Raw genomic sequence first — 27,845 nt, forward strand, 5'->3', positions numbered from 1 at the left:
TATTGGGATTCTGAAAATCATTGAAATTTAAATTGAATTAATTAGTCCTCTAAAGACTTAATTATTATTCTTCCAAATTATTATTGTGAAAAAATCTAAACTCTCAGGCCATATTTTCAAGCCTTTTCCCATCTCGTGCTTGTAAAAAAAATTCTTTCAAAAATAAAAATATATTTATTTTATTTTATTATTTTTTGATAAAATTTTATCTTATCTTTATTTTTATATTTCCATTTTATCTTTATATTTCCATTTTATGGTCATTACAGCTTTCTTAAGTAAAAAAACCTGGGTAAGGACTTATGCAGCGAAAATTATGGAGTGACATTTTGCCCCCTTCATTCTTGTAAACCAATGTCGCAAAATTGTCTATAGACACGTTGCCAACTTGGGGCATTGGCACATTTGTAAATTTGAAAATACGAAGATACATTGGGTGAGAAAAGATCACATGTTAGAGTAAAAATTAAAAATCGAAGCTAATTAAGCCTCCAAATGCTCATATAAGTTATGTAATTAAGCAAGATACTTGTAACCTACGTTGAAATAATATTATGCAGCAAAACTGCATTTGATCTATATGGTCAAGGCTCAGAAAGAAAAACATTCCTCAAGTTCTTTTACAGTGACTTGTATTGCTCAATAAGATGCGATGCATGAAGGCGCGATGTAGGGGTCGTAGTGCATCCCAGTTTCTTCAAATAAGAAATCTGCAGAAAACCAGTTTAGTATTTAAAAAAACCAAAACAAAACAAAACAAAGAGTCTATTGACTCCTACAAAACCTAATAGGAGGAAGAAAATAAACAAACTATATTCATATTATGATAGTAAGTTTCAATGAGAAAATCCTTCCTTGAAACATTGCACAACTAATCCTAAAACTCTAGGGATAACACATGAGATGAGGATTAAGTTAACCTCCCTTTTTTAATTAGGTAAGGATTCAACCTTCTTACTGAAAACCTAAACCTTAAATGATGATCAAGAACTAACTTTTGTTAACTCTTCAATATTTCAACAGACCGTTGCTTTCTTTTTCTTTGCCACAAGGCATGCATAAAGGCTGATTCAAAACTGAAGTGAAAGACATGAAACAGCAAATCCGGCCCTCCATCTAATTAATTAATTAACAACGTAACGTGAATATAGTTTGTTTATTTTCTTCCTCCCATTTGGTTTTGTATGAGTCAATAGACTCTTTGTTTTGTTTTGTTTAAACTTTAAAGGTAATACCACATGCCTTTAAACAGGCAATCAAGCATTGGAAGAAAATGGAGAAATATTTTGAATCCTAAAACAAGAAACCATAATAAATTTAACAGTTGGTTGAGCCAGAGTTGGAAAAGTATTTTCATTTTTAGAAATCCGGAAATCCCACCAATCAACAAGGCATAACAGCAGTTTATCAACTTTCATGCAAGAATAACAAAAGTGAGCCACGCAATGACGATGAGTGAAAGTAAGACATATTAACCATAAAGCTGGCTTAATTCTAACAGCATGTAGCATAGTACTTGAATGAACACTTGGCAAATAATGTATTTGATGTATTTGAAAAATTGCATGGTTTCTGAGATTCTGCATAAGCGAAAACTTACTTGCACTGATCATATACGTAATCCAAAGACAATCAGGAAACCTAAATATGGGAAAAATCAAATTAATGACGTTATAGCCTATATTTGCCACCTGTTTATGAGTTGGTGTCGCTGAACCCATTGCACTGTCAATCCTTAGTTTCATGAAATGATCCTGAAAATTGAATGAAATGGTCACATTTGGTTTTGTCAATTCAGCACCAATTGGCTTATACAAGGTTAGTCACATGCAACATCTCCTTAAAGAATGGGTGAAAACTATTCAAATGGCCCGCATTGCGAGAATTTTTTTTTTCCTTTTGGTAAAATTTTGTTTAGGTAGGAAGAAAAGTGATTTTCTTACAGTTCTAGGTTCAAAGGATCTCACAAAAATCCAACAAATTAAATAGTAAAAGAACCTAAACCTGTTTTTCTCTCATAAGTAGAGCACGTTTATCAGCAGGAATCTGCTCCCACCTTAAAACCTACAATCAAATCATGCCTCATCAAACAAAATACGACAGAAGATCCAATTCGTCTGAAGTAGGCAGTAACTTGGAGATTTTACAGCACTGTTGCAGCAACATCTAAAGTAACTTACATATTGAGCATAATGAAATGCTTCATCACAGCTTAGGCAAGACTTGAGTGAACGCAACAAATCCTGAAATTGCAGCTCAAAATCAAGGTAATGAAACTGCAAAATGCAAGACATGCTGCAAAATGCGCCAACTTATAGGATATTCACTCAATTCACAAAATGGACAAAAACCATAATTAACAGAGACAATTGGAAAGGGTGAGACAGATGTACCAGTCTCAGCAGAACTGGTTAGAGGGAGGAGAAAGAAAAATTATTAGTCTCTTTTCTGGACTGTTCACAAGAGAAGGAGCGAGCACTTCTACCTATGCAGACGGACATATGAATCACAGATACAAAAATTAAGGCTCATATAAAACCAACATATATGTTAAACACATTGGAACTTCAAATTATGTGGGCAGTCTAGATTTGGTCATGTAGCCATCTCCTCTCAGTTGTCCATGCTTCTTAGCTATGAGAAGCATGGGTCTTCCTAATGTGTCAATCACTTGTGCTCAACAAAAAAGTAGTTTGCATAGAGGATTTACAAAAGTTGATCATGGAATTTTAATCCTCTTGGTTTAATTCATAACTGCTGCCAATTAAGATTAATAAATTCAAATAATGGAAACAGAAACAGTAACCTGAACATTAAACACTCAACATTTCAGGTTAATGTAGGGAAATGAACAACTCATTTTATCATGATTACAACATGGAATAAAATCAAGATTCAGTAATGGCACAAACAACTATTGGTTAATGAACAATTTCATGCAAGGAAATGAATAACTTTAATATGGGCAATAAATAACTCATTTTACCATGATTAAAATTAACTTCGAAGTTTGTTCATTAAAAAAATAATAAAGACAATAGTGACTCTAAATCCCTCAGAAAGATTGACCAAGAAAGATGCACGCATTGATGGACCTTATTTTTGTTCCTCTTGTCTCTTAGGCGTTCATCAATTATAAAGCCGACCTGTAAGGAAAACCAAAAAGACAAAGAACTTGATTCAGTTACCAGACAGATAATAGGGCATCCTGAAAGCTACTGTTAGTCATAACATAAGCCTACTTTGTGTCATTAAAATGGGTTTTATTAACAAACTGAAGCTTTTATAATCTTCAACTTGAGTAGAATTCCTTAGTGTTGTAAAGTAACATCAATCCATAATTTAAATTTATAATTATCTTAATTATTAGAGTTTATTGTTATAACCAATAAGATACTTCTTCACACTGCCTCTAATAAACAATAGAGCACGCAATGATTAAGGAACGGGAGAATTACATTTTGCTATATTCAACAGTCAATAAGTCTCACGGTATTTAAATGTGTTGCAAAGGACTTGGGTGTAATTTTCCCTTAAGGTAATTGCCATAATAGAGCACTTATTCTGCCTACAGGGGATTTTCTGCAGGGATTGGAGTAGAACCAAAGTTGAATAGGTTTTGGTTGGGAGACTCCAAAGGAGGTACTTAGCGAACTTATTCATGGTTCTTGTCGATCAGAGGAGATCAAATTTTTGAGAAATTCTCTGATATTTCTGATTGAAGGCAGAACCAAATATTAATAGAATCGGGAGGAACTATCACAATCTCAAATAAAAATCACAAAATAAGCAATATATACATAAATATTAGGGTGGATGTACTAATCCATTTTTTTTCTAATTTTTTCTCTTTGTTTTTTTAAATTTTTTTGGATGTAATCAATAAGCTTACTCCTAAGGACTCACGTGAATTTCTCTCAGGACAAGGGCTTTTATTGTAAACTTAACTAGGCTTCCCCCAACAACTGAAAATTAAAACATTCATTCCAAAAACAAGTGCTTCTCTCTGTCTTGGCTGTTGTTTCATGATTCAAAACTAGGAGACAATAATTGTAGAATCAGAGAGAATAACAGGGGGAAAAAGCAAACGAAAAAGCTCTCGATAAGCAAACCAGCTTGCCCAAAACATCATGAACATATGACGAAAATTTTTGTGCTGTTAAATTATAAATAAATAATTCATAAAAAATACTTATATACTCAAGAACTTCCAAGTTTGAATCAGTGATGCTGAAATTGACCAATTCAATGCCACACCATATTCATTAGATTCTGCAAAAGAATGTTGTCGCGATACTACCTTGCCAAGCAACCTCTTGGGATCATGAAATGCTTTCTTTTTGGCCCATTGATAGAATAATTGAGAAACCAAAGATCTGTCCTCCACATTAAATCTGAAAGAGATTAATATTAGATACTTTTTCAAATCAACCACTGCTTAGAGAAAGAAAAATAACAATGCACTATAGTTATCCTAGAATGGAGGGGAACCTTCTTAAAAAATTACTTCCATTATTTGTCCATGCAAATTCCTTAAGCTCACAGGAAACCTCACTATCACCACTGTTCAGCAAACAATCAGGCATAGGCATCACATCTGCATCCGGTTGTTGTTTATTGACTAACAGATCATTAGACTGCACAGTTTCCTTTGGAAGAACTTCCCGCATAATATTTAACTCTTGCATACTAATTTCACCCTACATAAGTACATAATATTTACTGATTGCACGTTCATAAATAGTTAAGCATATAAACAATATTAGCAGATATTAAATAATTACTAGAGAAAAGATGCAGGCATAAAAGAAAGAGCATTTTCAAAACATGTCTGTTATCATAATCAGTGCTAATTAAATCATATTTGAACCCTAACGGAGTTTCATATACAGTAATCCTTGCGTAGATTAGTTTCCTATGACGAAATACTGATGAAACTCAAGCTCTAAATTGTATTCAAATTAGCAATAATTTGGCAGCGTGTAAGTCTAACCAGATTTCTACACAGAAAGTAAGAAAATATCAGAAACACAATCACAATTATTCCTAGCAAATTGAGAGCGCTAGGCTCTCCCACACCTTTATTCACTGATTTTACTACCTCACTCGCCCTACACTTATACTGATTGTACTTCCCTTCTACCTGTGACCAGTACACTCATTTTAACTTAATCCTCACGCAATTAAACTATTTAACACTGGCACTAAAATCGATAGGCCTTAGTCAAAATGTTTTGTAGAAAAGGGGAAGGTAGATGAAATACCTGAACCTCTAGAAGATGATGAGGAATTTCTTTTACAAACCGTGAAGGTTGAAGAATCTGGAAATGTACAAAATTCATAAGATCCAAATGTGAGAAATTTAAGTTGAACATTATCTTTAAGCAACACAAACCTGCCAATTTGAATCCAATGTAACATAGAGAATAAAAAGCTTCTTACGAGCACGAGTCATAGCAACATAAAATAAACGTCTTTCCTCCTGAAAATCATGTGAGACTGACTTAGATAATCATTCTAAAACAATTCAGTTGAGGACATTTAAATAATCTCTGCAATTGTGTCAAGAATCACGGTGTACCTCAACTAAGGCTCTTGTTTCCTTCCCATTACAGTTGAAATCATGTAATAGAGGAATCTCAGATTCATTTGCCTACGTCAGGGGAAAAATAATCATCTAAGGTAAGACAGCATAACGATTGATATCCATAATTTTCATAATATACAACGACAGAAATATGATTCCTGGACAAGGAAATCACGTTTCAAAATGAAGTGCCTGCAGAGCTAGGCCAAATTTTTGACTGACATGTTCAAATGGATACTTGGAAACAAAACAACAATAACAAGCCTTTATCCCACTAGATGGGGTCGGCTACATGGATTGCAAGACGCCATTGTGCTCTATCATTTATCAAGCTTTTAGGAATATTATTAATTAAGAGATCACGTTCAATAACTTCCAAGAGTGTTCTCTTAGGCCTTCCTCTACCTTTTTTAATCGGATTCAAAGTTATATGTTTCACTCTTCTCACTGGTGCCTCCCTTGGTCTTCTTTGTACATGCCCAAACCATCTCAACCAATTTTCTACCATTTTTTCCTCAATAGGTGCCACCCTCACTTTTTCGCGTACGTGCTCATTTCGAATTTTATCTTTACGTGCATGTCCGCACATCCATCGTAACATTCTCATCTCTGCTACTCCAACTTTATGCTCTTGTTGTCCCGTTAAAGCCCAGCATTCACTACTATATAACATTGCCGGTCTGATAGTAGTGCAATAAAACTTTCCTTTAAGTTTATTAGGCACCTTACGGTCACAAATAACTCCTTTAGCTTTTCTCCAATTAAACCACTCAGCTTGAATTCTATGTGAAATATCTCCACTGATTTCGCCATCATTTTGAATAATAGCTCCCAAATATCTAAACTTTTTCACTTGAGGTATAATTTAATCTCCCAATTTCACTTCCAAATTATTGTCGAATAGTCCTTTACCAAATTTACAATATAAATATTCCGTCTTACTTCTACTCAGACGAAAACCTTTTGACTCCAATGTCCTCCTCCATAACTCAAGTTTGCAATTAACCTCTTCTCTTGTCTCTGCTATAAGAACTATATCATCCGCGAAGAGCATACATTTCGGAATTTCCCCTTAAATATGTTCCGTTAAAACATTTAAGATCAAGTTGAACAAATAAGGACACAGAGATGATCCCTGATGTAGTCCGATCTTTATAGGAAAATCCTTTGTTTGACCACTAAGCGTTCTTACACTAGTTTTTACCCCCTCATACATATCTTGTATGGCTTTAATATAAGCAATCCGTACTCCCTTTTTTTCTAACGCTTTCCAAAGCACTTCTCTTAGTATACGGTCATAAGCTTTTTCCAAATCAATAAAAACCATGTGTAGATCTTTATCTTTACAACGATACTTTTCCATTAATTCCCTTAGTAGATAAATCGTCTCTATAGTTGATCTACCTGGCATAAAACCAAACTGATTCTCAGAAATACTTGTCTCCAATCTCAATCTGTGCTCAATTACTTTCTCCCACAATTTCATTGTGTGGCTCATGAGTTTAATCCCTCTATAGTTAGTACAATTCTGAATATCTCCTTTATTTTTATAAATAGGAATTAATGTACTTTTCCTCCACTCATCAGGCATTTTCTTGGACCGTAAAATCACATTAAATAATTTAGTTAACCATCTCACCCCTTCTTCATCTAAACATTTCCACGCTTCGATAGATATACAATCAGGTCCGTTGGCTTTACCATTTGCCATTTTCTTAAGAGCTTCCTTTACCTCCTAATCACGTATTATTCGATAGAATAACAAATTTTATTCTCCTTCACCAGTTACTAAATCCTCCAAGTTACTAGATGAACCCTCTCCATCATTGAAAAGCTTAGAAAAGTAAGTCTCCCATCTATTTTTAATATATTGATACTTGCCATGTTTGTTCACCAATAGTCAGTTCTAATTCAGTGACTTCTAATGCGCAGTTACATTGTCAAACAAGCACAAAAGCCAATCGTATAATTACTTTAAGATCACATTGTGAAACACATTCAAATTATGAAAGAATGGTTGTATGGAGGGGGCCCGTATTTATAGGCCTAGGATAAAGAGATTTGAACATCCTTTAAAACCACAAGAAATCATTAAGCACGTCTGAAAATGCAAAGAAAGTTTTATCTACTTCATTTTATAGCTTATTATTGACATGTTCAATTAGAGACCCATATCTATCCATTGCTCTCAGTATCTCAAGAGAGATATTCTCTGCTATTGAAGGAGCCTGCTCTTTATACTTGCAAAGAAAAAAGCCAGATGAATTGATATGTGACACGTTTTGTCATCAATAGTAAATTCTAACTCGGTGACTTCCAAAGCACAATTACATTGTCAGCCAGGCATATATGTCCATCACATAATTACTTTAAGATCACATATATGCACATGGAATTTCAATTATTCTTTAAAAACAAAAAAATCACTATGCAAATCTGAAAATGTGAGAGAAGGCTTTTCACTTCATCTTTTAGCTTGTCATAAAGCAATATCATGTAAAAAGTCTATCATACCTTGATTATGAAGACAACATCCCACTCCAACCCTTTCGCCTGCATAGCAAAAGACATTAGACTAGCAAGAATCTAGCCAAGTTCCGTTCAATATGTACTAGGTGAGATTAAAGTACCTGATGAATGGTAGTCAGTGTCACAGAATTATCATTGTCCTTCCTCCTGGCACTGAAATTTTCCTTCTCTCGATGAGATAAATAATCAATCAATGTTCTTAGCACATTAATGCAGCCTTTTGCTAACATTACTTCCTCTTCCCTTTTCACCTCAACAAGTTTAGTAGACAAAAACTCAGAGACATCATCCAATAGGTATTGAAGAACCTGAATAAAGAAGAAAATTATGCCATGAGCAAACGAGAAAAATATAAAAATTATTTGACACTAAATTTCAAATGTTTATAAATTTACCTTTATTATCAAAAGGCCATCTTCCTTAAAAAATGGAGGTTAGGTATAAGCCCAAAACTGGACAAAGTCCATCTTATTCATCATACTTTTGACCTAACTTCTACCCCCCTTTTTCTGATAAGATTAGAAGCAGATTAGGCATTCTTTACCTGATTATGCTTGATAATCAGGCTAGCTGACTAAGCCCTAAATTCCCCATCATTAGAATAAACTCTTTTTGCCCCTAACTATTGAATAAGAAAGTAACGGCTTCTGGCATCACTCACAACATAAGTTCATGAAACCATATAATTTACCAGAAGAGAAAATATTCACTTTCTAAAAGACTATATATCATTAATAGTTCTACTTTTGATGCACATTTCAATTCATTTTGGTTTGGTTTTTTGTGGAATTTTGAGAGAGAAATTGTATATATATATATAGAGGGTGATAGTTTACAATAAATGCAATAAATACAAAGGGGAAGTATCAATTGGCTTGCAACCAAGCGTTCCAATTTTTGTCAAGAGATCAAGGACATATTTCCTTTGTGAAATGCATATTCCTTTCTTTGACACAGCTACTTCCATAACCAAACAATAATGCATTTGGCCCAGATATTTTACTTTATTTTCAGAGACTAGGACCTTCTTTAGTCTCTCTATTTCCTCAAAGTCATCACCAGTTATGACCATATTATCTGCATAGACAATAAGTACGACCGTTTTTCCTTCCCTATGTTTAACAAAGAGTGTATGATCAGACTCGCCTTGCTAATAGTACTCCTTTTTAATACCTTTGGGAATCTATCAAACCATGTTCTAGGTGATTGTTTCAGCTCATGGAGGGATTTCTTCAACTTGAAAACCTTGTTTTTCCCTTGTTTTTCAAAACCAAGAGGAAGGGTCATAAAAACTTCTTCTGCTAAGTCATCATTGAGAAAGCATTCTTAATATCCAATTGATGGAGTGGTTAATCAAGATTTGCAGCCAATGATAACAGTTCTCTAACTTTGTTAAGCTTTGCAACTAGGGTGAATGTCTCAGTGTAGTCTATTCCATAGGTCTGAGTGAATCTTTTTGCAACAAGACAAGCTTTATATTTCTCTAAGGAACCATCAACATTATATTTTGGTGTAAAAGCCCATTTGCATCCAACGAGTTTCTTTCCTGTTGGTAAATCAACTTCTTCCTATGTGTTATTCCTTTCTAAAGCTTTCATCTTTTCCATAATAGCCTTTCCCCATTCTAGTATTTCTAGTGCCTCATGGATATTACTAGGTATTTTTATCATGTCAATATTAGTGGTGAAAGCATATAGTCTTGGAGAAAGAGCTTTTATAAGACACAAACCTCTCTATAAGATGATGAGTACATGAGCAAGGTTGTTTCCTTAAAGCAATAAGGAGATCTAGATCGATAGATTCAAGACCATCTGGCTTATTGGATGGATTATCATCTAGAAGTTCTGGAATTCTCTCAAATTCTATGTCTCTTAGTGCTTCAAAAGTATTTTGGAACATTATAAGCAAACATGAAGGCTCTTGCCACCAGTAAAATATGTTTGTTTTTCCTAGCATAGAAGGTAAGGAATACAGATGAAACTTCATACTTTTTCTTTCACAAATAGACCCAACAAAGAAGGGTATGGTCATCTATGAAAGTAAAAAACACTTACTAGTATGGTTAAGAATTCAAGATGGAGCCCACATGTCATTGTGTATAGTTGCGAAGAGTTTGGTAGGTGTATATTGGGCTCTAGGAAAAGACATTCGATGGTGTCTAGTGAGTTCACAAACCTCACACTAGATTTTGGTTTAGGCATAATTTCGGGAACAACCTTTGAAAATAATGGAAATTAGGGTGACTCATCCTCTTACGCCATAACAAAAACTCATTATTGTTTGTGAAAGATGCAGAATTACTTACAACAAGTAAGTGCTGACTATTCACTTGAGTAACTTCAAAGTAGTATAACCCTTCATACTCCTTAACACCGGCAATTGTCATACCAGTCGATCGATCTTGAAACAGTGTGATGGGAGAAATTTAGCAAAACATTTGGATTGTCTACTCAATTGATTGATTGAGAGTAAATTACAGTCAAATTTAGGCATATGAAGGATAGAATCTAATACCGTAGAATCTAAGATACAAATACTCTCTTTTCTGGCAACCGGGGCCAAGGAACCATCTGTAATATTCACTTTAACAATCACAGCACATGAGATGTAAGTAGTAAACAACTGATGACAATTGGTCATATGATCTGATGCTCTTGAGTAAACAATCCATATTATGGATTCTCGAGTTGTCTTCAGTACCTAAAGAAGTGTCCCCTTTTTTATACTAATGCAAGTAGTACAGATCTGGGCACATGTAATTTGATGGTAAGGAGTAGCCACATTAACACCCCCATAGCCTTAAACAAAAAAAAAAAACTCTCTCGAGAGGAATCAGGTAAAAGTACATGATGACAAGTAGTAGCACCAAAGATTAGGTGGTAGCAATTAAAAGGTGAGAAGCAAGATATTTTCAAACGGAATCTTTTGCACAAAGGAATTTGAGAATCTCAGGAAAGTGCTAACATCTTGTGGAAGGATATGGCTAAAAAGATAAAGGAAGTTGCACAAGTAGTTTTAGGAGAATCAAGAGGTTTTGGTCCGAGAGATAAGGAGTCTTGATGATGGAATAATAGTGTATAGGACAAAATCAAACATAAGAAGAACTATTTTAAAGCCATACATTTGTGTAACAATGAGGAAAATTGAGAAAGTGTGCCGTATGGCTAAAAAGGAAACTAAAAGAGCTGTGAGTGAAACTCGTTCTAAAGCTTTTAAAAAATTTTATAAAAGCCTTGGGATAAAGGAAGGAAAACAACATTTATAAGATTGTTAAGAGTAAGGAAAGAAAATCAAGAGATCTAGAGCGAGTAAGGTGCATAAAGGATGAAGAGGGAAGAATTTTATTTACAGATGATGAAATTAAAAATAGATAGGAGACTTACTTTTCCAAACTTTTCAATGATGGAGAGAGTTTGTCTATTAATTTGAAGGATTTAGTAACTCGTGAATGAGAACAAAATTTGTCATTCTATCAAATAATACGTGATAAGGAGGTAAAGGAAGCTTTTAAGAAAATGGCAAATGGTAGAGCCAACGGACCTGATTGTATATCCATTAAAGTGTGGAAATGTTTAGGTGAAGAAGAGGTGAGCTGGTTAACTAAATTATTTAATGTGATTTTACGGTCCAAAAAGATGCCTGACAACTGGAGAAGTACATTAATTCCTATTTATCAAAATAAAGGGGATATTCAGAATTGTACTAATTATAGAAGGATTAAATTCATGAGCCACACAATGAAATTATGAGAGAGTAATTAAACATAGGTTGAGATTGGAAACAAGTATTTCTGAGATCAGTTTGGTTTTATGCCAGGTAGATCAATTATAGAGGTGATTTATCTACTAAAGAGATTAATGAAAAAGTATCATTGTAAAGATAAAGATTTACACATAGTTTTTATTGATTTAAAAAAAGCTTATAACCCTCTACCAAGAGAAGTGCTTTAGAAAGCCTTGGAAAAGAAGGGAATACGGATTGCTTATATTAAAGTTATAAAAGATATGTATGAGGGGGTAAAAAATGGTATAAGAACGTTTAGTAATCAAACAAAGAACTTTCCTATAAAGATTCGACTATATCAAGGATCATCTTTGAGTCCTTATCTGTTTAATTTGGTCTTGAATGTTTTGACAGAACATATTCAAAAGGAAATTCTCAAATGTATGCTCTTTGCAGATGATATAGTTTTTATAGCAGAGACAAGAGAAGAGATTAATTACAAACTTGAGTTATGGAGGAGGACATTGGAGTCGAAAGATTTCCATTTGAGTAGGAGTAAGACGAAATATTTATATTGTAAATTTGATAAAAGACTAATCGACAGTAATTTAAAAGTGAAATTAGGAGATCAAATTATATATCAAGTGAAAAAGTTTAGATATTTAGGAGCCATTATTCAAAATGATGGCAAAATCAGTGAAGATATTTCACATAGGATTCAAGCTGGGTGGTTTAATTGGAGAAAAGCTAAAGGAGTTATTTGCGACCGTAAGGTGCCTAATAAACTTAAAGGAAAGTTTTATCGTACTGCTATCAAACTGGCTATGTTATATAGTAGTGAATGCTGGGTTCTAACGGGATAGTAAGAGCATAAAGTTGGAGTAGCAGATGAGAATATTACGATAGATATGTAGACATACACATAAAGATAAAATTCGAAATGAGCACATATGCGAAAAAGTGAAGGTAGCACCTATCAAGAAAAAAATGGTAGAAAATCGCTTGAGATAGTTGGACATGTACAAAGAAGACTGCGATAAGCACCAGTAAGAAGAGTGGAACATATAACAAGGGTAAATGAAGGCCTAAGCATGGTTTGGAAACCCGGACCGAACTGGTCGGGTCAACCAGGAACCTGGTGACCCGGTCCCTTCTCCGGTCTTGGTTCATGACTAAACTGATGTGAGACTAACCCGGTTTAACTCGGTCAACCTGGGTTCAACCCGATATAACCCAACCAACCCGATGGGTTGACTGGGTTAATCGGGTTGATTTTTTTTCAAGCTCAACCCCCAAAACGACGCCATTTTGGGGGCTTTTTTTTTTCAAGCCTTGCCTTGAAGAAATGAAATGACCATGACGAATATTAGTTTTAGACTTTTAGACTTTTTAATGATTAAAGGGTTGTAATTGTAAGAAATTAAGGATTGATATTTGAAGTGTTGTATTTTATTATTGTTGGACTTTTGAGTGGTTGGATTTGATTGACCTTTTTATAATTAATATCTTTTTATTTAAATTGTATTATTTTAATCATGACCGGTTTGTCACCGGTTCAACCCCGAGTTGAACCACTAACCCGTGACCCAGTGTCGTAACCGGTTCAATGACCAGTCCGGTTTTACGTACCTTGAGCCTAAGAGAACATTCTTGGAAATTGTTGAACGCAATCTCTTAATTAATAATATTTCTAAAAATTTGGTAAATGATAGAGCACAATGGAGTCTTGCAATTCATGTAGCCGACCCCACCTAGTGGGATAAAGGCTTGTTGTTGTTGCTGCTGCTGCTATTGTTGTTGATAGAGAGGAATTAGACACCATATCCTTAAAAAGAGAAAACTACAGTATAGAATGAGGTACACGTGATATTGACACTTGGATAGAGAGCTCCCCAAGCTTTGGAAACACCGAGATCTAGCCAGAAATAGCATGCCATTGCTGGACAAGGTCACCATCCAACCAGCACTTTCATGCTTTGCCATGAGTCCACTACATCAGAATCGCCTAGGGGCGCGTCTAAGCTACATATGTTGTTGCTTAACATGGGGTTTCTAGGGTTGGCCAATCAGAACTTTCTAATGCTCCTTGGGATGGTGGTAAGAGTCAACAAGCTCTCTACCATCACATACATGACTGAATAGAGGCACCATACTTAAGCCATTGTTCTAGAACCAAATGAGATCTCAAGCATGGAGCTCTAACCCTAGGCAAAGAATTTTTTTTAAACCCTAGAGCTCTAATACCATGTAGAATTTTGAGAGAAAAATTGTATATTCCCATTTCTGTAATTCATTCTTAAAGATTAGGGGAAATATAAATGGAGAGGGTGATAATTTACAATAAATGCGATAGAATAAATACAATGGAAACTGATGCAATCAATCCCTAATTTTCCTATATCAAATGCAATTAATTTAGATTTTCCAGAGTTTTGAACGCTTCCAATCTATCGAATGAGCACTATGCATAAATACTTACAGATGTGACATCATAGTCTTCATTCAGATATGTCCCCCCATCAACATCAACAACTGCCCGTTGCTCAAGAAGGTATTTCTAAAATCCACAAATTACAATATTAAGGACAAGATGAATAGCTATTGAAGAATTACAAAATCAAATTGGAATATTAAGAAAGGTCATATTCATGAATGCAATATATTTATTAAAAAGCATTGGATTACACAAAAACTTGTGTTTCCTCAAATTCTTTCTACATGTCAAGAAAATATGCATTATAACTAAACTTCACACACAATAAAATTAGTCATGCTGAAATGAAATTTGCTGTTAAGAGAAGCACTCATGAGGACAGTATATTTTACAGGTAATGATGCAAATTAGTATATAATGAAATTAATAAAATGTTCATCTACCTCAACATGCTTGATTTTATCAATCCATGATGTCGAACTATACTGAGTGATATTCCCTTTGGTCCCATATATAAGAGAATTGAGTCTCATTTTGGTCCTAAATATAATAATTATTAGAAAATTCCACTCATGCCCTTCATTAAAAGTAAATTGGCTTTACGAGAAAATTATTTGGTAAAAGTGTCATTAAATATTTGGTAAAAGCTCACAAATTAATTGGGGAGAATTTTTAGGAAAAAAATACACTTTGTGACATATTTATGAAGGATAACTGCTTTCAACAAATTTCACTTTGCAAAAAAATACACATCATGACATATTTATCCAAAGCCAGCTTTTGTTCACCAGAAATATTAATACTTAACATTCCACACACATTTATTAAACAGAACACTCTGAATTGAAAGTAGTAACTATTTTTTAAAATTTAGCATTTAATATTCAAAATAAAAACAGAAAGTTACATCAATTCAAGTGTCAAAAACCAAGACGAAACATGGGTATGAACCACCTTAAATAAGTAGATTATAACCCTAGTAAACGTGACTAACAAATCATCGAAGGATACAGAAATTCAGATAGAGAAAATTTCCAGGTTTAGACAAACCTCAGGTATCATGTTTGCCACTGAGGATATAACAGCTGAAATTGAACTTTCCTGTTACAAATAGTACATATATAAATAACTTAATGACAAGTTCTAACATCTTTGTTAAAAATCATTATATATTGATAACATATATATTCTCCTAACACTTGCATGATTCTCTTTTCTTGATAAATGAAGACATACTAGAATAAGATATCTTCTGGGGGAAGAAAAAATTATGTCTAAAAAAGCAAGTAAGTTTTCCAATCTCTGCAAGTTAGAAATATAGGTCATCAACTAGAGCTATCACCAAGACGTATATTCAAACTGATGAAAACTAGAGTAACAAGTATTCAGGAATAAAAGCCAGCAATCTAATTTAACATATGGTACTTACCTGGCGAACAAGTTTTGATATCATCTCTAGTGTCACAAGTACCTTCCTACCATGCACAAGCTGACTCCTATGATCAACAACAACTATGGCATGAGAGAAATGATAAAAGGAAGAAGTATTGATGCTCAACAAAGGAAGAGGTACTGTATTCAATCTTGTAATAACTCCTAGCTATGATTTGACGAGGTGTTGACAAGATAGCAAATATTATACTACCTGTTTTCGTATCATTGATTGTCACTAGGCTTTGTGCATATATCCCTATGCTCTATACAGAGTATTATATTGATCAATGAAGTCAATTTTGTGAGCCTGCTTGACATCACAGCCTAGCTCCAAATTAGAAACAGATTCATTGAACATGGGGCAGAGAGTCAAGGAGGGCCAAGATAGCCAAAAATTGCCAGACCCATTCCAAAAATCCTCGAACACAGGCACTAGAACTTTGTGGATGGCCTTTATCCTTGACAGGTCATCATTGTCAAGCCTTGACCTTTAAGAGTTAAACACCATTATGCTTGCCATTAAGAGCAAAACTTCAAAGTTTAGAAGAGTATTTGACTGTTGAGATTAAAGAGCCCCAGTGGATTTGATGCAGTGGCCGTATTACACTAGCATGCAATGAACTCTCTGATATCCTCGTGGCTTGTTAATATGATGATACTTGCCTTTTAAAATCCCTCGTGTTTCCTCACAATGCTACAAAAATATGGGAAGGAAATAGTGCAGAATACTCTAATGGAGAGGATGTGTCACAAACTGTTGACATTAAACCCAACTTATGGCAATAGTAGCAGGGAGATCAAAGCACGACAAACTACTATCTAGAAATGATGGCCTTATGCCAGCTTGATTTAAATTGCAATTCCAAACAAGAATGGAAATGCACCAATGATGTTATATTTAAACCAAAAACTGAAAAAAGAAAGTGAATTTGTTGTAGGCTTCAACCAAATCATGATGCGTTTTACAGCCCATTGGTGCAAGGTTTTCAGGGGAGGGAAGTAAGGGATGGGAGCAATTTTGGAAGGAAAGCTCTTAATTGAAGCATTTTTAAATAATATTGTGTGGAGAATCTAAGTTTTATTGCATCAGATGAGGAAAATCAGAGATTGATTCCCTACGATTGCATCTGTTTTTATTACATTTATTACAATGATTATATTGCATTTATTGTATTTTATCACCATTGCTGTATATATAGCCCCAACTCTTTACAAATGATTTAGGACGAATGAAAATACAATATCAGTCCTAAAATCTGTCATTCTTCCACATGGTATCAGCGCATCAGGCTTAAGATCTCATTCTTTGCCCGATGTCCTTCCTATCCATTATCTTGACCCTCCGATCATCACACAACCTCCCATCATCTCCTTCCTGACTTCCTAATGGCCCTAGTGATGTAGTTGTTGAATAATGTTATACGACAATGTCAATAGTGCTAGTGTTATACCGCAAGCATTAGAGTATTATAGTACTACTACAACGTCTACAATGTTGAGTAGTGTCTAGATTCATTGTAACATCATTGTAGTCTCTAGTACTATCCCGTAAACTTTGTATTTTTTTTTTTAATAGCATATAGATAAGATATCAATGCATAGGCACAGAACCCAACACATTCTCCCATTTCTCTTTCTCTAAGGCTTCACAATAATTTATCTCAATAGGCTATTAACAATTTCAAAATATGGGATACATGTTCCAATTCCAAAGAACAATGCATTGAGTTTTATCAATTAATTAATTGTAAGTGCTTCTAGAAAGAAGCATACGGAAATATATTTTGACCAAACCTCTTAAAGGTACCAGAAATCTTGGCATTAAAGATGTCGCAAGCAGCAGACAAGAAACTGCATTTCCTGATAGTTGAAATTTTGTTGACATGCTCAATTACCTGCAAGAAAGCAAAACACTTATCTAAAACAATTATACAAATAATATCTGAAAACAAATACTTCCTTTTGCAGATTTAAAATAACCATCTTCACAAATCATGTACCCTCTTTTTTTGATCTTTCTCAAAAGGCAATAAGGCCTTGAAGACACGAAGATATGGGCCATCGTCACAACCAGGTAAAGCTGTGCGAAGCATGGCAATGATAGTTTTGACAACCTATCATAAAATATAAGATGGACCAAGTTAACTACATTCAACATGCATGATGTGGAGAAAAGTGGACAGGGGAAGTTAGGGAGAAAAGGAAGGGACCGAACACCATCACATATTTATCACAAGGCTCAATGACAGTTGAGACCATCGTATGTCTCATGAAAAGAACGTAAAAATAGCTAACTTTGGAAAACAAGAATAGAAAGGCTCAAGCAGTAAAATTCTCAAAATGAACAAAAGACAATGCAATATGTAAAAATAAGAAATGCAAAACCAAGGAATATAAAGTTCAGCTTCCTATTAACCCATAAGCATGCACCTCTGCCACATCTTGGTTTTTTCTGGTCAAGCACCCTTACCACATTTAGGGCCTGTTTGGATACATAACTTTTAGCTTTTGGGGTGTGCTTTTGTATTTTTTGGATGTAGGATGTTGTTTGGGAATTTCATGATTGGGCAAACTGACTTTTTGAATGTACATTGAAAAAGCTATTAAAATTAGATTTGAGAACTTAATTTTTTGGAGCTTTTCAAGCTGACTTTTTGGTGTTGAGTTTTTGAATTTACTATACTACCCTTATTCCCTTACAGTACTTATTGCATGCTCTGTTTTATTAGAATTTGAATTTAGTGCAATAGCCACAAGGCCAAATAGATTTATATAGGGAGGCAATTTTGTAAACCTTCTGTATATGAAAAAGAAAAAAATGTTTTTAATCTTATTTATAAGGTATGACAATCAATATTAATGATTGTTGAATTATTTATTACATTTTTTTGCAATATTAAACTTTACATTTTTTATTCTGATTATTTAACATATTAAATTTTATGTTATTTTGAATTTTTTTTCACATTTTTAATATATTATATTTGTATAATAAAAATTATAAATTATCATAAATCAATATCCTTTTTGGTCATTATATATTCAAAAGTGCATTTCAAAAGCACAAATCATCATTAATCCAAACAACTTTCAGTTTACTAAACTGACTTTTGAAAAAATATATCCAAACACAAATTTCGTTACAACAACTAATTTTTACTAAATTGACTTTCGCCAAATGAACTTTCATCAAATGAACTTTTAGCAAATTGAAAACCAAACACACACTTAAACATAAGGGATGTGTATTTGCACCCATGATAGTGGTCCACAAAATAGATATGCGACATATCCAAAACTGGACCGTAATTTGAGGACGCATCATGTCTTATATGAATTTAGCCAAGTCTTAGATGAGACATATCCTTTGAAGTGGTTCATACTTCAAAGCACTCGATGCACAAGATACTCAACCACATGATTCTCAACGACCGGTGCAACATTTAACACCAATAAGAATGATGTTAAAATAATCCACAAGAATCTGATAGATAAATGGCGAAAAAAAGATTGCAAAAAACGCTAATATAATAATATTATTAACAAAGTAAGATATATAGATAAATATGGGAAATAAAATTTTAAATAAGATTAAAAGAATTTTAATTAAAAATAAATTAGAACTAGAATTTAAGAATTTCTTGTATTTTATTGCATTTCAACTATAATCTTATTTTGTTAGGATTTCACCGCTTTAATTTTTTGTTAAGAACATGATCTTCTCTTGGGATTAGTGCATTATCTACCATTTTAAAATATCACTCTTTTTTTTTTCTTGACATAATACCCTTCATTAGGATTTAGGATGGCCATTTTAAATTTATAATTTAAAACTGTTTGTCCCACTCTCTTCTACGTCTGCCTCTTTTCCCTTCTCTCTGCCCCCTTTCCTTGATCATTGTTGCTGGTTCGACATTCATTTGGAGCAAGAGCAGAGTTGCCCTTATTCCATCCTAATTTGGTACAACCGGTTCTGCATTTTTATCAATAGCCTTGTTGAAATCTGAACAAAAATTAGCAATCTTCAAAGTGAACTAAACCAATTAAATTGAACTGAACAAAAACTAAACTAATCAGAACTGACAAAACATAAGATCCAATTCGATTGCTAAAGTATAAAAACTTATTAAAAAAAAAAGTTTGATTTTCATTTGATCCGAACCATACTGTACACAGTATTGAACAACAGCATCAGGCCACAACCATCTCTTCCTTCAGGCCCCTAGTGCACAATAACATCAAGGGCTGTTTTTACAGGAATATTTTTTTTTTAGTCCCAAAAAATAATCAATCATCAATGTATGAATATATAATATAAAGTATACAGCAAAATGCTCTATTTATAAACAATGAACAATACAACTCACCTCACACCTCATAAATCTTTCACGGCACAGAAAAACTTGTCTAGGTTGTTCCACAAAAGTATTATTTAATTATTTAAACTATTTAATTCTCTTAAAATATTTACAATATGTGTGTTGAAATATGAGTTTAAAACATTTTGAGATTTAGAATCAACTACATTAAAATTCATTCTAATTATATTAAAAAATTTAAATGAATACTTTTGAAATTCCATTTAATTATTCAATTAAATTATATACGTTGGGAATAAAATTTAAAAATTTTCAACTAAAATTATTTTTTATAAACATTTTATTATTTCATAAATAAATATTCTTATTTTAAAAAGTGAGCATAATTAAAGCAAGATGCTCATAAATTAGTATTAAAAATAAGATTTTAAATAAAGTTAAGAGCATGTCAATTAATAATTTAGAATGTAATATTTTAATGTTCCTGCCAAAAAACATAGTTCTTTATTCTGTCATAATTTTTTCGGTTTAATTATTTGTATTAGGATTATAATCTTTTTTATAGATTAACATATTATCTTTCAGTTTAAACTGTTGGACTCTTGATAATTCGGGTTTGAGTAAGCGATTAGTAATGCAATTGTATTCGCTTGTTAGTAGTCTCCCTTTTCTACATCCACGTCCTCCATTTTTTTTTTAATTCCTTGCACAGGTTCTACATCATTAATAAAAACACGTTTTTATCTTACTTGAGAGAAATTTTACCTTTTTACGATAGAAAGCCACACCATGAGTGTTGAAAGGTATTTTCCTTTCGCGAAAAGCTGTTTGGAAGGCTTTCCCAGATATCTATGGGGGAAAAAGATGAGTAAGAAGAAACATTTAGTGAAATATAGTAGCAATTGCCTTCATGTGTGTTTAAAAAAAAGCAAAGCAACATCACCTGCCTACGATAAAGAATAGCATTATTGCCATACGAGCAATTGGCAGAAGAAAGCTCTAATATCTTGTCAACTATAAATGCACATTGCGCATCCTCATTATGACATTCCATTACAGTTATCTACGAATTGTATTAACAAAATTGTTTTAGTTAGAAAAATATAAAAATCACTATAAAAGATTATAACAGGTAATAGAGCAAGACTAAGGCACCTTAGATCCGCTTGAGTTGTCAGTAAGGACATTCTGTAATTGGCATCGCTTGGTATTATTTCGTATCAGAGATGATGCAGCCTCAACAATGTAACGTGTGGAACGATAGTTTTTGTTAAGCCTAATCTGAATCATAAAGATGTGTTATGCACGCATTTGGATGAATATATTTAATGATATGGTTTATATGCAGTTGGATCAAAATTCAGAATAACAAAGAATGTAGCATGAAACATAGCCAAGGACAAGACAAACCTCTTTGTAGTTTGGAAAATCATTACGAAAGGAAATAAATCCAGAAGTATCAGCTCCATTGAAGCTGAAAATGGACTTAAAATAAAACAGGCATCGAAATTCAGTTATGACAAGGCCTCTTTTTCAAGTGCCCGTAAGAAAAGTAAAACAAATGTCTAACGGCATGCTTCTCGCTGTGCCAAATTTTAAAAGAATATATTCACACCTGATCATCATCACCAACAATAGTTATTTTGTGGTGGGATGCAAGAACTCTTAGAAGTGTGTATTGCATGGCACTAGTGTCTTGGAACTCATCTATGACAATAGCTTTCCATAAATCCTGACACTCCTTGAAAACTTATTTATAAATTAAAAAAAGGGTCAGCATAAACAGTTAGAACAAATCAAGAGAGCTTTAATTACCAGTATATTTCAGTGAACACTAACCTTCAGGAAAATCGGAAAGTAGCTTCACTGAACAGCTAATTAAGTCGTGATAATCCAGGGCATTACAAGATTTTAATATGTTATTGTAGTTCTCAAGAATTTCAGCCTGATTTCAATCCAGAGCAAGATTTAGAATTTGAATGAAAGATAGAGAGATATAAATTCATGAGTGGGTGAGTGGGTGCGCGAGTATGTGCGTGCAAGTGTGTGGAACAGCCCCTCATCAGCTTACTCCCATTTCATTGCCCAGTTCATGATATTCTGCATAAGTCCTTCCAGAAGCTTTGGCCTGCAATGTCGTATGATTATCATACATGTGACGTCTTTAGATTGATAACTAATAGCCAGAAGGCAATGGAAAACCCATATCAATCAATGAAAATGTATTTCACAAATGCAGCCAGTGAGCAATGCACAATATGTCAACTTAAGTCCCCAACCACATAGAAATGAAAAGTATACCAGCCAGTGTTCAAGCCGATGAAGGATAAATTTTTCTCATATGCAGAGGTAACTTCATACAAAGACTACTCTTTTCCACTAGTAGAAAATAGGTTCCCTATAATTGCGTCATGGATCCACAACCACAACAAAGGAAAGACTCCACATCTAATAGATACGAAAGTAGTCAAAATTAGAGTTTTGGGTATATTCCTGCAAAATAAATTTGATAAAATATGCTAATTCATCAAATAAGAAAATAGAACCAAAGCTTTTTTTTAAGCAGAGAAATATTAGGATTTTTAAAGGTGTTTCAGCAACTATAAATGACTTTAAAGGAAAGGGTTTGTGGTTTCATGACTTCATCTCTTCGTGATCCCCTCCGGTGTTCTATTCATGGCTCTCTTAAGGAAGTTTCTTTAACTGATATGAATAGGAAACGAGGGAATGGCGGTACTGTTATTTCCCAGAAGTGAAAGTGTTCTTTCTTTTACCTTTTCTCTTTCAATGTGTCCTCTCTTTCAGGAGATTGTCTTGTCTTCCTTTCCATATCTATTTGTCCTAACAAAGATTCTTCTTATACCCAAAAACTTAATTTAAATTCTAGATCTGCTTGTTTAATCTTCAAAAATAATTTTCATTAAGTTACATGAGGGAATTGTTGAGAGAAATTTAATCTAAACATGAGGGATTGTTGGAAGAAAATCTATTTTCAGCTTTGATAAGTGATTCAATTCAAAATGACCTATCAAAATAAGCTGAAAACAATTTTTTTTTCTTAACAACTCATGTTTAGCTTAAGAAGGGTTTCCTAACAACTCCCTCGTGTTGATCAATCAAAATAACTTTTTTATTAAGTTTAAGCTAAAGGACCCTCAATTTCCCTTATCCCTTGAACATCTTTATCATGTTCTACTGAGATTTGGAAAATAAAACGAACAGCTCCCAAACAATAGCCTTTCAACATATGAAATTGGACAAATATACGTCCAAAATCAACAGTAAATCGTTTCATCATTTCAGCATCACGCGACTGTTTAAATTAAATTTGAAAAAACTACGATTTGCCCTTTTTAGAAAAATTGACCCCGTAGCCTTCCCTTATAGATATATTATGACCACTGGAAGACACATCTGCCATTTACTCTGGAGGCACTACCAGCAACTGCATTCTTGACAGACAATGTTTTCCAAAATCCATAATATCTATTAAATGGCAACTCTTTTCTTGACGGGAAAAATCTTTCTAAATAGTTATGCATTTAAGTATTTATTCTTCCCGTGTAAGCATATTCAAGCAACAAACAACCTCGTCAACAAAAAGTCAAACTCTTTGCAAACAAGGTTTTTAGCATATAGTTTGTTTAGTACGTAATAAGAGTGTAGTTATAGTTTTTATAAACACAAAAGGATTAAAGAATGTTAATTTAGCTTTTGAAAATTAACAAGCACTTTATTATCCAAAAAGAACAAAAGTTAAAACCGTCAAAAACACCACACCTGAGTCACAAACTTCTGCCATTTCCTTGCCTTATCCTTGAACTGTTGACTTGTTAGACCATTGGACTTTTCGCCAATCAACAAAGAACAATCTTTGTCTCTATTTTTTCCATTTTCTAATAATCGAATGGCTTCAATAATTGCTTTTCGCTGTTGGCCTTGTCCATATACTAAGAAATCCGATGTACGACCTAACCTGCAATGTATGTGACAATACTATTATGAATTTATGAGCAAAATATGAATTAAATTATTGCGGCTGGAAATGGTTGTTAACCTAGAGTCAAAGCCATATCACATGTGTTCATAAAAACCTCCTCCTTCAATTCATTCATTAATATAATGGATTTCTTTAAAAAAAAAAAAAGTATAGCAAAACCATGGCTATTAGGTTTATATGTCATTCAATAGAATATATTGCTTCTTGAAGTGTAGAATATGTTATGTGTTAAAGTTCAATGTAACTGTCCTTTCTGTTTTAGTGCTGAAAACTTATTCAGCCAAGAAAATCACAGAACGGATCTTCTGATGTTTAATTATTTAGAATGGAAGAAGCTACGCAGATATAGGAGATCCCAATTCCCAAGCAATAAGTCTGCCCATGGGTCTAATGAATTAAGCAAGTATAAATAACAAAAATAAAAGCGTCAATTCATTTTTAAAAAAAAAACTAGAAAAGAGACAAATCCAACTTTTTATATGAAATAATTAATAAAATAAAAAATATGCTTCAAATATACTAGGTGCTTAATTAGCCCATAAATGAGGAGATCGAAGTTGAATTGCAATGATATGGAAGGGTAGCACTTCTAACCCTTTACAATAACAAAGTAAATTCGGAAGACACACCTTTTGAGCAGTTGGTTCAATTTTGCTACCGGGAACGTTGTGCTCAGAGGTGTTACATGTTAAAGATACTGAGAGGAAAAGAAGACAAGATGGGGGATAGAAAGAAATTGTTGAAAGGGCGTTTGAAAATTTAGAGGCATAAAGGACATCCTATTAATCAAATAGGTGGCAAGGACGACAGCATCTCCAGAAAAGTTTAGGAACGTTTGCAGAGATGAGAAGCTCTAGTAACTTACAAAACATACCGATTCTTCCTCTCAGGTTCAGCAATCTAATTTTGTTGAGGAGAATTCCTATAAGTGTTTTGATGGATAATCCCATGATTAATGTATCATTCGCGATTGTTAAATCTTAGTATTAGTATGGAAATGTATGAGGACCATTAGACTAAAGTTTTTAAAGGGTAGTTCAGACTTTTCCTTCAAGTTATACCCAGATAATTCTAGCATGATCATCAGTAAGTGACAACATTTAGCATTCAAGACAGTAGGAATTTTTCAGGACCCCAAACATTGCTATAGATTAGAGCGAAAGGATGAAAGGGCTGATATTGTCATGAACGGTAGTAATCTACTAATCTACCAATGGATAAATTTTGTACGAAGCCTTTTTATATGGCTTGACTTGGGCCACATGATTTGGCTGTTTGTATTTAATTATTTGAGTGATTGAGTCATTTGAATTTGAATTATTTAAATTTATATGGTACAACATTTTTCTCTTAAATGTTTCATCCTGCGCAGCACTCAGATCATTTATTCTATTTTTTTCGTATGATTGGATTTTTGACACAATTTTGACTTGATTATGCAATGAACCAACATCTTTATTCCATAATTTAAGAGATAACAATTTTATGTAACCGAAGTTGGAGTAACCCAACATAAAAAATCGGCTGTAAAAAGAGGCAAACCTATCATGGGTCATAATGGCTAGTGCAGGATAGCTGCCTAGTCTCAGAGGTGCATCAGGCATCAAGTTCTAATAATACCATCACAAATGAGGAGAGAAGGGAATAGCATCACAGATCTGAATAATGCTCTGAGCCTCTGAATTATTTCAGGCAGCACTGATCTTACAATTATAAAAGGGAAGAATAAGAGACAATCCCCCTAATCAATGACCAAAAAAATGAACACTAAATAAGTAAATAAATAAATAAAGCAAAGTATCTCCCTCATAATACAGATATGACCTTTGGAAAGTCAACCAGGAAAAAAGAGGAAACAATGTGAAGACAATAAAACAAGGGGAAAATGCCAACAGAATCAAACGCATGAGAAATCCACAGTGATTCTCCAACGCTCAATCTCCTATTAAGCTCTTCAATGGAATGAAACATATCCTATGCATGCCAGTTATGTAATTTGGTTGTTAATTTTCAGATTAGCTTATGGCCTGTGATGGGCAATGATGAGCATTTAAGTAGCTACTGAAGTCAACCACAGCTCTAGTACATAAAATAGAACTGAGAGAAAAAAATAATCCATAACTTATTAGCAGCAGAAACAGGGAACATTGAAGAGAGAATAAAATTCAGAGCCACATACTTTTCGGCATGTGAACGACAAAGCTGCAAGGAAAATGAATGAAATGTGCTGATTGTAAGTTCTTTTGCTATTGCCTTCCCAGCAATGGATCCAATTCGTTCTCTCATCTCTGAAGCTGCTGCAGTTGTGAATGTCATTGCAAGAATATTTGATGGACTGATTCCCTACACATTTTTTTTCCGCAGAAAATGAAACATGCAAAAGATAAACTGATAAATACCATTAAAATGGAAAAGAAAGTGAACTTCAGTTAAGAAAACTAGAAAAAGAGAAAGGCAAATCAAAGCTGCACCACCTCACTAAGTAGCACCAGAATGCGCCCAACCATTGTGGATGTCTGACCAAATAAATTTAGAAGAAGAAGAAAGATTTAGTTGCACCTCCAGTAATAAAAATTAGTGCCCAAAGAAAAAAAAAAATCTAAGGTGTAAAGAAAAGAAAAGGTGAACACCTTTCCACTTCCAGGACCAGCAACAATTATTAAGGGGGTTGAAATATCAGTGCAAGCTGCTTCTCTTTGACGGTCATTTAGGGACTGCAAATATTTTGAATATTCCTCCGGCATGTTGCAATTTTGTGTACTGTTACGAGAATCTGTGTGTTCTTTAGGATCAAAATCAACCACATGTTTCAATAGGTCACCACTTCTTACCCTCTCAATGGCAGTAATAGAACCTGAACACAGATTTACATCAGTGATATCACTCTCATTCCGACCTTCCTCTTGAAAGCGACCATCTGGTTCCCGCCCCATTGATTTTGCAGCTGATTTCTGCTGACATAAATTGTCAATTTGTTCTAAAATTGCTTCATCAAAATCATCATCAAGAAGGCCAGTCACCGAAAAATAATCCAATGGTTTAGAATTGTCAGATTCTGTCCTTGGAGTTTCAAAATGTGATAGACGCAGGCTTTCTGCTGAAACAACGGGAGTAGCCATAATTCTTGCACGAAAATAGTCAGGCTCTTTCCTTGGAGTTTCAAAATCTGATTGCCGCAAGCTCTTGGCAGAGGTAGCATCTGGTGTTGCACTGAAACTATCATTGACTGAATCACACAGACTTTGGCCTACTACAGTTGGTGTCTTGCTTGAAAGGGCAGATTGGGTATTCACCGGCAACTCTGCTAGAGGAACCCTCTTGGTAATGGGAACCAGAGCAGGGGCATCAACTTTACCTCCATTCTTGATTCTGGAGACATAAATAAATATACAACATTATTAAACCAAAATTTGCCGATTAACTCGGGCAGGCATAAGTAAATGATTTCATGTACAAGACAACAGAAACTGAACAGAAAAGTTTATACCGAATGTGATGAAGAAAAACGCTCCAAAAAATGATAATCAATAACCATTTAAAGAGAAAGTGAAACTCCGTGTCTCATCATTCAGACCAAAAATGGAAAATGTCTTTCGTACATCAATCTGAAAAGCAAGACTGTAAGATTACTTACTGATAAGGAGAATCTTGAGGGTGGTAGCAGGTGGACGAGTCATCGCGAGCGCGTTTGCGAGGAAGAAGTGGCTTTGAAGCTCTAAAAATACCAGAAACTCGGGCACTTAGCTGCTCCATGGGAATGAAGCAGCAGGAAGCGGAAACGAAGCACAAATTTGAACTTGTTTTGTCCCTCTTTCTCGT

General features: G+C 34.0%; 1 protein-coding gene across 6 annotated transcripts; it reads right to left on the reverse strand.

Annotated features, from left to right (window-relative positions):
* Positions 1-480: 480 nt before the first annotated feature.
* LOC129292993 (ATP-dependent DNA helicase SRS2-like protein At4g25120) lies at positions 481-27,845 on the reverse strand. Of its 6 annotated transcripts, XM_054930761.1 has the most exons (29): positions 27,661-27,845; positions 26,657-27,395; positions 26,501-26,542; positions 26,206-26,369; positions 23,807-24,002; positions 22,098-22,154; positions 21,866-21,971; positions 21,642-21,775; positions 21,437-21,511; positions 21,182-21,307; positions 20,970-21,089; positions 20,792-20,875; positions 17,708-17,821; positions 17,502-17,602; positions 15,703-15,769; positions 15,324-15,374; positions 14,319-14,396; positions 8,218-8,424; positions 8,102-8,140; positions 5,582-5,653; positions 5,396-5,482; positions 5,265-5,321; positions 4,492-4,700; positions 4,301-4,394; positions 3,096-3,146; positions 2,181-2,243; positions 2,005-2,064; positions 1,692-1,754; positions 481-710 (listed from the first exon to the last, which is right to left on the reverse strand). In XM_054930761.1, exons 1-29 carry the CDS (start codon positions 27,777-27,779, stop codon positions 621-623), a joined length of 3,465 nt encoding a protein of 1,154 aa, XP_054786736.1. In that variant the 5' UTR covers positions 27,780-27,845; the 3' UTR covers positions 481-620. The 6 variants fall into 6 exon arrangements, 4 of the variants coding, with proteins under 4 accessions (XP_054786736.1, XP_054786737.1, XP_054786738.1 ...); XM_054930762.1 differs by lacking the exon at positions 17,708-17,821; XR_008589076.1 differs by lacking the exons at positions 481-710; positions 1,692-1,754 and adding an exon at positions 2,394-2,485.

Source organism: Prosopis cineraria, unplaced genomic scaffold (assembly GCF_029017545.1).
Source record: "Prosopis cineraria cultivar Desert tree isolate PC_DT_omini unplaced genomic scaffold, ASM2901754v1 PC14, whole genome shotgun sequence".
Lineage (NCBI taxonomy): Eukaryota > Viridiplantae > Streptophyta > Magnoliopsida > Fabales > Fabaceae > Prosopis > Prosopis cineraria.

What these genes read in the sequence shown, in the direction of transcription:
- LOC129292993 (XM_054930761.1), bottom strand. Translation starts at nt 27,779, where the DNA reads ATGGAGCAGCTAAGTGCCCGAGTTTCTGGTATTTTTAGAGCTTCAAAG. An exon ending in CTGGTCCTGGAAGTGGAAAG is followed by an intron (nt 26,543 to 26,656) that starts GTGTTCACCTTT and finishes TTATTTGGTCAG; the next exon opens with ACATCCACAATGGTTGGGCG. An exon ending in ATGTTGTCTTCATAATCAAG is followed by an intron (nt 5,654 to 8,101) that starts GTATGATAGACT and finishes CCCCTGACGTAG; the next exon opens with GCAAATGAATCTGAGATTCC.